This window comes from Sardina pilchardus, chromosome 1 (assembly GCF_963854185.1).
Source record: "Sardina pilchardus chromosome 1, fSarPil1.1, whole genome shotgun sequence".
NCBI classification, from domain to species: Eukaryota; Metazoa; Chordata; class Actinopteri; order Clupeiformes; family Clupeidae; genus Sardina; species Sardina pilchardus.
The window spans coordinates 49,643,252-49,655,388 of record NC_084994.1 but is presented as its reverse complement, the minus strand read 5'-3'; the positions used below and the strand labels follow the sequence as shown (position 1 = coordinate 49,655,388).

General features: G+C 46.4%; 1 protein-coding gene across 1 annotated transcript in view; it reads left to right on the top strand.

Annotated features, from left to right (window-relative positions):
- The window catches only part of plppr2b (phospholipid phosphatase related 2b), a 38,737-nt gene extending 26,943 nt beyond the window's left edge, over nucleotides 1–11,794 (top strand). Inside the window, exons 5-9 of the mRNA XM_062548065.1 lie at nucleotides 7,104–7,224; nucleotides 7,772–8,022; nucleotides 8,202–8,378; nucleotides 9,133–9,285; nucleotides 9,782–11,794. Of these exons, the coding sequence (XP_062404049.1) occupies nucleotides 7,104–7,224; nucleotides 7,772–8,022; nucleotides 8,202–8,378; nucleotides 9,133–9,285; nucleotides 9,782–9,814 (735 nt within the window). The 3' untranslated portion in view covers nucleotides 9,815–11,794. The remainder of the gene's footprint in view (nucleotides 1–7,103; nucleotides 7,225–7,771; nucleotides 8,023–8,201; nucleotides 8,379–9,132; nucleotides 9,286–9,781) is intronic.
- The last annotated feature ends 343 nt before the right edge of the window (nucleotides 11,795–12,137 follow it).

Here is a 12,137-nt window from a genome sequence, read left to right as displayed (position 1 = left end):
ACAAGAGGCAGCACAGGGCCTGGAGGTGAAGCAGGGCGGCTCTGGGCCTGATCGTCACGGTGCCGTGTCAATGTCACGCCGGCCAGCGCCGGCCAGCTGTCCCCTGGGCCCCGGGGCCCCCACCAGGGAGCAGTAGCCCGCACGCACGCACAGCAGCCAGCCGCGCAGACACCCACATACCCACAAGGGCCTCCACAGAGCCAGCTGTGCTGCCTTCTCAGTCCACTCCACTCTGTGTGTGTGTGTGTATGTCTGTGTGCACAAGTGTGTGTGTGTGTGTGTGTTTTGTGTGTATGTCTGTGTGCACAAGTGTGTGTGTGTGTGTGTGTGTGTGTGTTTTGTGTGTGTGTGTGTGTGTGTGTATGTGTGTACAAGTGTGTGTGCGCGTATGTGTGTGTGTGTGTATGCGCGCGCATGCATGCGTGCAGGTGTACTGCCAAAATGCCTCAAGGAATGCACACAAGGCTATGCAACTGACATGAATGTCCCCCACTGCAAAACCATGGGGGGAGTAATGCTCGTGCAGGACTTGCATTGTTGTTGGTTGAGTCTTTTCTCTGTGGCTGGTTATTGTGCCTCTCCATCTAGCCATAAAATTGGCTTTCTTCAGTTCTGTTTTGGTTTATTTTTAGTGATACACTATGTCTTAGTTTCTCAATGTTTCATTAATATTTTACCAGTTTCTTTCAGTAACCAATGTCTCTGTGTGAACACACACGCAAAGAAATAATTTAAATTTTTTATGAACACATTTCGAATACTGCCAAAGGCAACAACATACATGAAATAGTTTCCTAGATATGCCATCAATTCAATTACATTATTTTAACACGACATTATTACATTATTTCATGTTCAAAGATTTTGTGTTAAATATACTGTAGTCTTCAGAGAAAATGTCACCCCTTTTGTACACATTCACTGTGTTTTTCATATCGCATTTCAAAGGAGAATCAATTCAAATCCGTCTTTATTCCATGTTTCTGCCATGACCACATTGAATACATGAATATAACATTCATAGGACTGTCATGTCATCTTCACAGTCTTCTCTAAAAGTTCAATATAGATGTGTTTCATTGCCTCTCTTTTCAGCGTTGACACTGACACTGTTCACCTGACTGCTTGAGTCAGAAGTGCACAGCAGAACGCCTGAAAGCCATGTTGTGCTTTGTGTTTGTGCTTTATGATTTGAAGATGCTGCCTCTAGTTCTGCGTACTTCTGAATTTAAAGTAGCTCCTTGTAGCCCCTTGTGGTAAGACACTGTCACCCTCTCCCTCTCTCTAGCTCTCTCTCTCTCTCTCCCCCTCTCTCTCTTATCTTTTAAATGACCCTATTTCACCTCCTACATCTGTCTCTCCGCTACTCTCCTGTCATGAAAGAGCTATTCCATCAGTTAGTCATTTGCACAGTTCAGTTCTAACAAGTGTCAGTGATCCCTCTGTAAGAAATGTCATTCTTCTTATCGTCCCACGCAGCCGCTCTAAGTGGAGAATTGTGGGTGTCAAATGAGAGTCTCCAAGTTCCTTTAATTCCACGGTAAACAGATTTCTTTTCCAAATCAAAAGTGACTGTCTTTTATTTCTTGAAGAGCTCTCTAATGAGTTCTCTTGGAGAATACCCCCTGCCAAGCTACACAAATCATCTAACGGTGTTTAGATTTAGATTTCTCTTTGCCTTTCAAAGTAGACTGATAGCGCATGTCTGTCCTCTCTAAGTTTAAGCACACTGATTGATCATCAGAAATCGTGTGGGGGTAGCTTAAGTATTATAAGGGATATTTTCCTTGCCTTGCTCGTCTTAACATCAGCATAGTCCACACAAACCTGATATGCCTAGCCCATTATCTGAGGCTCTGAAGAACCATTTCTAATGTGAAGAACCTTTCGCCTGATGTGCTGGTTCAGCACAGAGTTTTGACTCACCATGGAACCATCCAGAGATTTAAAGAGCACCTTTTTTGAGAGTGTAGCCTGCCAACAAGCATGAGTATTATAAGGGATATTTTCCTTGCCTTGCTTGTCTGAACATCCGTCCTCACAAACCTGATGCTAGTCTCTAAAACGGTGTGGGCCTGAGGCTACTGCCTGCTGTTGCTGTGTGGAGGCCGTGGTTCAATAGATGTCTGACCTTGTGTGTGTATGTGTGCACATTCAGTGTCCAGGCTGGTGGAAGGAGATGCTTCACCACACTGTACAGACATCCTTTAGCCAAGAGTGAAGCTGCACAGACGATTCAGAAAGAGCAAAATGAAAACACACACAGAGGGACATTACTGACTGACGGCAGTTCCAACTCACTGTATCTTTATGAAAATCTAAATCTCATCTCAGTGCCAAAGAGCAGCTCTTAAAGACCAGTTCTGAAAGACTGGCTAAACCCGCTGTTTCCTGTTTTAGGAATCAGGGCGGTGGTGGTCAAAATTCCATGAATCAGGTATCAGTTATCCGCTGGGACACCATTAATTCCATTAATTAGGTATCAGTAATCGGTTAGACTGTCAAATGCATTTCAGGAGAGCTCATGTTCCTCTACAGAAGAGTGTGAATTGGAAGGACATCTGAGAGAATGTGTGAATGTATAAACAGATTTCTTGGAGATTATGGTTCATTAGTGAGGCTCCACTGAGATATGGGAAATGCAGAGTGTGTGAAACAGCAAGTGCAGGGAGACAGCATGCGATGGAAGCCAATGATAGGAGTGATATGGTTATGTGGTGGTAGTGTGTGTGTGTGTGTGTGTGTTGTTTGTGTGTGTGTGTGTGTTTGGGGGGGGGGCACACTGTGAATGTGTGTGTGTGTGTGTGTTTGGGGGGGGCACACTGTGAATGTGTGTGTGTTTTGGTGTGTATAAGCAAGTACTCACACACACTCTAGACATAGTAAGACCCCAGAGAGAGTGCGAGAGCAGCGACTGAGCGTTATGATGTGTGTGATTTAAAAGCCGTTTAAAAAGGCACTCGCGAGGGGCACCATGTGTCGAGGGTTTCCGGTGAATAATTCATACGCATCTTAGCGTGCAGTTTCACCACTCCACACCACAAGAGACTCTCAGCCACGCACTCACCAAAGCCTGGGCCACCAATCGCACTTTCCCCAGAAAGTAAGCTCAACTTAAACTGGCGCCGTACCCACCACATAACCCAAACTCCGCCGGCTATGCCCTCGCTATTTATACCGAGAAACAGTTTGAATCGCAGCCATATCTGCTCTGGAGATGCAGTGGAGGGTCGGAGAGTTAGTGGTGTGATTCGAGCCTGCTGGAATGAGATAGTCCCAGTCCCACTAATCTGTTACATTACATTACATTATCCTCTGTACCACCGTTTTATCCTCGCTGAGAGCTTAAACACTTCCTCAACGCCAGAAGAAGCTTTTAGCAGAAAAACTTGGAGGGAGGTCACAGTGCAGAAGAGGTGATTGGTGAGCTGAGAGGCTGGGAGACTTCATACAGCACATGCAATTTGGAACCCATCGTATGACTTAGAAAGTACATGTACCGCCATTTTCTGCTTCTGGTTAACCGTTACTGCATGTGAATTTGAACCCACAACACTTTTATGGGAAATTTCCAATGACCCTTCCCTGATGAATACAGGATTTCACACCTTTCATGTGTCATTCTTCAGCTATCTGGCCTTTCACAGTAATTCACAGTAAGCAAGCACGCTAGACTAGTTAGCCTATAGCTCCCTTTTAGCAACAAGTTAGCCACTGGGTAACTGGTCTAACCCACTTCTAGGCTAATTTCCCCAAACTTTTGGTGTGTTTATAGTCATTACAATAGTCTTGACTTTAATCAATTTGCTTAATCAAGTGCCATCATCATCTGAACTGTTCATATTTGCAGTTACTTGCAGGAGGAAAGCATTTATTCAAAAATAGATGTACAGTAGGGCAGGTGTGAGATACAGCAAACACAGGGGGTGGTCACACTGCAGGTATGAGATACAGCAAACCCAGGGGGTGGTCACGCTGCAGGTGTGGCATCAGAGATAGAGAACCCTGGACGTGACTGTAGAACACCTGAGGTGGAGTCCTTGTGTTCCTTATGTTAGTTAGAATCATGTCACTGATCAGATACTGTAGCTCTGGTTATCCATCACTAATGAGTGTAACTGATCCTGGTTTAATGGCAAAGTACAACGTTTCGACCACTCAGGTCAAACCAGGAGCATGTAAGACAGTGTGCGCACAGTTTCTCCTTTGACTATGTTTGTGCCCATATCCAGCACCTGTTGAAATTATATAGATGTGCGTACATTCCTACACTGCAGTTGTAACTGATCCTGGACACCACACAGAGGGAGCAACTCTACATATTGATTGAAGACCGTGTCACCTAGTTGATCAATCGTAATCTGAGGAGTGTTTGAGGTGACGAGAGAAGAGACTCAGACTGGGAAAAAACCCACTTCAGTGAGATAACGTGGTGGTGTGTCCATTTTCTGTTTTTGGCAGACCATCTGAGATGGCTAGACACCAGAAGGCCGATGTCTCTGGAGGCCATTCTGTATTTGTGGGATGATGCCTCCATGAGGGATTGCATGGTACAAACACAGTCAAAAACTCTTCACAGATGGAGTTCACCATGCAGACCATCTCCTTCACGTTAAAGTAGCAATTGACTTTGCTCTTCTTCTTGGTAACTTCCACCCCAGAGAGGGCCAGTCTGTTTCCCACATGATCCACCAAATACCAATGATGAGGTTGGAATACAAATTCAGTGTCTTCTTCAGTACAGAGTGTAGCTGCCGCAATACAAGTGCTACAACAGATGCCACTGTCTCATTGTGAATTACAAGCTTCCCGACAGCAGTTTGTAGGTGAACCTCTGTGGTCATTCTGTTTTGCCATTGAGCTGGAGTCCATGGACCATGAACAGGATGCCAGCGATCATGGACAATAACCACCACCCACAACACACGTTCAATAAACAGAGAGCATGTTCAGTGGCAGTGGCTATCACTGTCATGTTCAACAGACAGGTTGAAGAGGCCCTTTTCAGCATGAGCCTGTCTCTCTCAGCCCCTACCATCAAAACACTTTGTCTGCTGTCCACCTGTATTAGCTCCCTTACAATCTGGACCGTGGCCATAACACAACATAAACATCCTTATTATTACCTAACTTATTTCCTGTTCTTCAAGTATTTATTATTTATTATTAAGTTTCATGTTTTTAGCAATTTGTTGAGAATAAGTTCATGGTTTTGGAGATGTGGCATGGGGTTATGGTTACAGGTATTCGTAAACATTTTGTGTACAGAATTCCCATCTCTTCCATTGCCATGCATGTATGGCATATTTGAGATGACAAAAGACCTCTAGTTACATCTGTGGATCCAGATTAGAATCTACAGGCTGCTGTGTTTCCCATCTGCAGCTGTGTGTCAGGAGAGGTGAGTCACCCCATCAGAGGCCCCGTGCCGTCCCTGTGTTGTGATCAGCAGATCAGTGCCGAGGCTGCTGTGAGTGCCAGGTGGGACTGTGGCAGGGCATGTACTGTACTGTACGTACACATTGGCAATGCTAATGATGTGGAACCCCGAAGTAGGTGACTGTCCCTCAGCTCTATCCTCCCGCCGTTATCCTTCACTGCTATGTATAGGACCCGTCCCCTGCTTCAGATGCAGTAAGCAAGGGGCTTCAGCCATCACTGCAGATCCTCCTCAGGGCCCCGAGGCACCTTTAGCGTCAGCCTGCATTAGCTGTAGCGCAAGGGGTTAGCACCCAGCTGCCGCCGCCGCCACCACTGCCTGCAGTCGGCTGGCCGCGCTGAAGTGCTGAGGTGCTAACTCCTGCACTATGCATTTTTCATGTGCGCCTAACCCACATTTGGTGGCCTGTCAGTAGCGCTCTGGCAGCCCTGTGATCAATGGGAGGTGGCGCCAGGCAGGCCTGGTGGCAATACACACACGCACACACACACACACACACAGTGTACACACACATACACACACATACACACACACACACACACTCACACTCCAGGCCCATTGGAGCGCTGCTCTCCCGTGGTGCCAAAGAGGGGAATCGTGTTTGAACAGCGTGCACGGTGATGTGACAGCAGGTAATTATCTGGACCGTTCGCTTAATCAATTGCTACGCTGGGACGGCGTCGAGCCTCTCGTCAGTGCCAGGGAGCATGTACATGGATAATACATCACCGTTTGGTGTAATGGTGTGGAACATGTGATTTGACTGGCTCTCTGACAGAGGATTTTCAGATATAGCAAATGACTTCATCTGCTCCAGAGAGTCCGCACACTCCAACAGTTCTAGCCTGGAAGTCAGCCTGAATATACCCTGCCTGCAAAATGTCAGGGCTTGAAATTCGGTTCGGAATTGCTCCATTGAGAGGTCAATATGCCCTGTGTTGATGTGTTCGGGCCAATCAAACTGTTTGGGCGGGCTTTATACAATGATGGACAGATGAGCCACAGTGAAGCAGTCATCCATGTCAGCTGAGCTCGCTTGAGTTGATTTTGTTTACTATAAAATCGCTGCACTGGAGAAGCAAGATATTTAGATTCCGCTATCGCCTCTGACAAATTATTGACAGCACAATAGCTCCTAAAGACGAAGAGTAAACAGTGATTAAGGCATTTGACATCCTCAAATTTTGTGGGTGGGATAAACTGGGTTGTCTTCCAGTCTACAGTAGGTTTAAAACACGCCCCATGATCTAATCCAAATGGCGTGTTACCAGACTCAGATTCTGATAAGAATTCAAGTCTGACTACGCCAGCCTACAATTATTCACCATTGTGTTTATTTTTTTTGCCAGATCAAGGCTTGTTGGCAATTGGCAGTTCCGCTTCAATCATAAACCATCTGTCTTGGTCCACAAGGTCTGGTCCAGAATGCTGTTATCACTCAGAGAGTGATGCACTATGAACGTGCCAGCGTTGCTTAACTGATGAAGGGGAGAGCTCATTTGGAAGGGCACGGCTCGTGCTTTCTCCGAGCTGACACTGAAGTCGGTATTTACGCGGCCTTTGTACAGCTGCTCCTGAGTGTGACGCCCTAGCAACACGCCAGCTGTTAGCGCTGATCTGAAGGGGGTCCATGATGTTTGTGTTTGTTTGGTTTGTGCTGCAGATCCTGATTGGGGAGCTGATGCGCTTCTTCAACAAGTCGGCCGCCACGCAGGAGAGGACCATCGTGAGCGCAGACTGCTGCTACTTCAGCCCACTGCTGCGCCGCATCGTTCGCTTCCTGGGTAGGAGTCTGCCTGCACACAGAATGCTACTTACCTACTTTTAAGATGTTTTGTTATTGATCCACATGGTGAGATTTATTGATTCATACATTATATAGCCTCCTATTCCTAATCAAAGAGCTGGAAGACCCAGGGGTCTCCTCTCATGTCCTACAGGGTTTGAGAGGAGTTTTGTTATTGGAATGGTTGGTTTGTAAACAGATAGTGTTAGATAAAACATTCCTTTTATAATTTGAACTTGAATTTTAACTTCGCTCTGCTGAAATGGAAAAAGTCAGCAACCTTCATATTGCTTTTTTGAACACAGATGGGCTTTCTGTTCCACAGAGTTATCAGTAGAGTTTGATTGAATAAATGTAGTGGAATCTCATTTAATGAATTGCAACTTTTTTGTGCAAAAAATATCCTTAATATCCTGTCAAGTTCACTGCCCTGCCACTACTAAAATGTTGTTCTGACTGGTGTTGTTATTGAATTAAAGCAGGTGTCTTTAGAGAATTAAACAGGTGTAGTTCTGATGCTTAGAACTGACTCTTGTATCTCCCAGGTGTGTACTCCTTTGGCCTCTTCACCACCACCATCTTCGCCAACGCTGGCCAGGTGGTGACAGGAAACCAGACGCCCCACTTCCTGTCGGCCTGCCGGCCCAACTACACGGCGCTGGGCTGCCAGTCTCCGGTGCAGTACATCACGGAGAGGAGGGCCTGCACAGGAAACCCCTACCTGATCGCCCACGCCCGCCGCTCCTTCCCCTCCAAAGACTCCGCCCTCAGCATGTACTCCGCCGTCTACACCGTGGTAGGTGCCCAGCACAGGGGGGGGTGTCAGGTTTCACAAAGATATCGAAGATATAAGTAGTCGACATTCTTAAAATCCTCCTCACCGTTATTGATTGTATTTATATGCAGATGTTTTCTTCTCTCTGTGTGTGTGTGTGTGTGTGTGTGTGTGTGTGTGTGTGTGTGTGTGTGACACAGATGTACGTGACGAATGTGTTCCACACCAAGGGCACGCGACTGACCAAGCCGACGCTGTGTCTGACGGCCCTCTCTCTGGCCGTGCTGGTGGGAGTGGTGCGGGTGTCGGAATACCGGAACCACTGGTCAGACGTGCTGGCCGGGTACCTGACTGGAGGATCCATCGCCGCCTTCCTGGTGAGAAGCAACAAGGGTCCAGTGCTCTGACATTCAGAGTCACTGCCAACACATGTTGCTATAGCATCGGGAGATGGGAGATGGAGAGGTTCAAATATGCTGTTGTTTCAGGCCACATGTTGTTTAGCCAATCCAGGAGTGACCACTCAAAAAGTGTTCCCTTATGCTCCACTGCTGTAGTGGTACATAAATGAGCAGTATCCGTGGCAGGCAAAGCAGGGATTCTTTCATCTTGTCTGTATGCAGTGTGAGCGTGTTCCAAACAGCTGCTCAGTTTAAGAGGAGATGCCCAGAGACTGCTGTGGCAGCAGCTTTTTGCAGAGAGCCGCCCAAGGAGCTGGATCACACAGGCCAGGCCAGCACCAACCAACACCAGCTCACGGAGCTAGGGGCACACAAGCGCTTCTTGGGTCGCATCGTCTCTGCTGACTCGGCTGAAAAGCTGACTTTCCCCCTTTTTCTTTAGAGTTCTCTCTCTCTCTCTTTCTCTCTCTGTTATCCCAGCCCCACTTTAGCACTTTCTTTTTTCTCTCTTTTTTGTCTCTCTTTAAAGCTAGCCTCTATATATAGATATTGATTTCTCTGTCCTGTTTTCTTTTTGTGATAGTACCACTGTCATCAATTTAAAAACTTCAGTCAGCATTGGCTTTTTCTTTCCCCCAGTGAACTGAAGCCAGCTAACCATCGCCCCCCCCCCCCCCCCCTCTCCGCCCCTCTCCGCCCCTCTCCCACACCTCCCTACCCCGTTTCCAAGGTGACCTGCGTGATCAACAACTTCCAGCAGACGCGGCGTCCGGCCGTGGTGCCCCTCCCGCTGCGGCCCCTTCCGCCCCAGGCCACTCTGAGCATGCCCGCCGTCACCCTGCCCCGCGTGGAGAGTCCACTCGAAAAGTTAAGTGGCCTTCAGGTAAGGGGCAGGAAGGAGGAGCGAAGGGGAGTGGGTGGGAGACAGCACACAGGTGAGCGTCACCTGGGGCGAACAGATTATCCAGGTTGGCTCACTCCCAACGATCTCCACTCTTTCAGTGTGACGTGAATGAAGTGTGGTCATATTAAGATATAACATATGGTATATCTAATATGTCAATTTAAGTTGCTTTATTAGCGTGACTGTTTGGATACAGTATTGCTAAAGCTCAGTGATATACAGTACTGTACATTAGACTGAACATACTTAAAATAATAAATATTAATTGAATAAATAAATAAAATTACAGCTCTGTAAAATGGCTCTAAAGGCCACCAATTTGTGTAGCTCAGATTTGTGTAGCTCAGTAAACACAGTAGCTGCCCGCAGTTTACATTCCCTGGACATTGTGTGCAGTTTTCAGATGGCCATGGTCAAGTGAGTTTGTCACTAACCCTTCTCCTCCACACCCCTCTTGTCGCTCAACTCTGCACAGGCTCGACGGGGTCCCTATACTGAGATCACATGACCATCAGCCTTTCCTGTGCCCCGCCCCTCCCGACGTCCTTCTGCACTCGCGGCGCTGCATCTCCAGCGCAGTCTAGACCTGCCCTCGGACCGTGCCCCCCTGTGCGCCGCGCACCCCCGCGCACGCGCACCCCTGCTCCGCTCCTACTCCACTCAGGTCTAGACACGACGCCCTCCCGTCACACACACACACACACACACTCACACACTCACACTCCCCCTCATCACATACACTACATATATCATGTCTACGCCCGTCTGGACTTTTAAAATATTCCTACAGCAATACGGTTGACATTTCTATTCCATTCGTCCCCTTCACCTTGTCCTCCATTTCACTCCCTTCTGTCCTTCCCTCTTGGATTTTTCTTCCCACGTGAAAAAGGAAATGAAGTTGCCGGACTATGAAATGAACTTCAGCCAACAGTGCAACTTCTACTTAAAAGCATTTAAGTATTTTGAATACTGCACATGGATAATACAATGAACACCCTTGGCACGCAAGGCTGAAACAAAAACAACAACATACTGGATCTAAAACTGAGAAAAGACACACCACTAATGGACTCTTCCTGTTTTACTGTTGCCAACGTCACTGTTGCCTGTGGAAATAGCTAAAGACACAATGGCTAAGAACCGTTCATGGACAGTATGGAAACGACGGACTGTTTTTCTTGATTTTATTCAAACCAGAAAACAACAATTACACTATAGGTAGAGTTGTATAGCAGAGGCACTGTGGTATCTTTACATGATTTAAATAAGGTTGAGTAGGTTGTTTTCTTGTTTTTGTGTGTGTGTGTGTGTTTTGTCAGAGTATCGCTTTCCTGTTTAAAGTATTCAGATGCCCCTTGGTCATGGCACCTGTAGCTCCATCCAACATTCCAAACCAGACCGTTCAAGTAGACACTGGGGATGGATTCTGTCTGAGAAATCCTGAATTAGATGGACGCAGTGGACTGGTATGACTAGTAGTAACATTGTAGGCATGCACAAGCACATTCATATACACAAACACGACACACAATACACAAACGCCGAAAGACATTTTCCCAGGTCTGTATACAAACTCATTGCAAACTCATATAAATCACTGGTTAATTGTTTTTATTCTCCTATTGATGTAATTGTTTCATGACTTGATAGCTATGATATGTCTGGGTTTTTTTTTACCATGTTCACAGACCTCACTTGGCATGGACGTTTTATGCTGATGTTAGTTTGAACAAATGTCTTTGTTGTTTCCCAACGGCTCCCTTTTTGATACACCCTGTGGTGCAGCGTGGGCAGCTCTCTTCTCTTCTCTTCTCTTCTCTTCTCTTCTCTTCTCTTCTCCCATCCTGCTTTGCGGCTCATTTCCTTTGTGTGACGCTGATCTCCAAACCACAGCCATGAGCTCATCACATCACATCCGTCTGCACACACAGGCCAACCCCTACACTTTTCACAGGGGTGCTTGTCTTGGGTCAGTTGCTCAACGCTTTCAACAGTGTCATAGCAGACACAGTGCATTTTCTCACATCTCCTTCTCTTTGTTTGTTCATCAGGGTATTCTTCTACCCCCACGTACGCACTTTCATCTTACGAACCTGTATCATTTGTTTGATGCTTTCATCAGTCTAGTGCGTGTATCACTCAGAGGTCCACCAGAGGAAGCAGGAGAGGACAGGGGGCCATTTTACCACACAAGGCTCCAGTCCCCTGCCTCTCACCCTCTCCACACTGTAATGTTTGTAAAAGTTTGTAAATACATTTCTTTTTCAAATAAAAATGGCTATTTTATGGATACAATGCTTATGGGCCATGTAAAAAAAATCCCAAAGTGTATTTCAGAAACATTAACATAATGTCAGTGCAGTGGAATATGAGACAGCGTTGTTTGTTTCATGATCACAGAGGGACCAGCATAATCATGCATTCAGCAAATGTATAGTTTTTACACTAAGCATTGATATGACCCTAGGGCCTCTCTCTAACTCAGTAAACAGCCTTGTGTCTCCAAATGAAAACAGCTAAATAAACCCGACTCTGAATACAAAGGGTTCAGATGTTGTAGCCTTACAGGACTACTTTATGAGTACACTGCCACCTAGTGGTAAAGGTTTGACAACAAGCTTTATTTGTGTGCCTCCACACAAATGTGATTACCACCGGGAGTTTTAAGTCCTTTTCATCTCCAAGGTGTTGATGTGACAACAATGATACTAAATAATTAAATACCGGTCATTACAAAGGACTGCAGAGTTGGTTCCTTACAATAAAACACATGTAGCCACACTAAGCAATCGGCTTGTGGCTCGTCAGTCAATTTATGTTGACAGTCA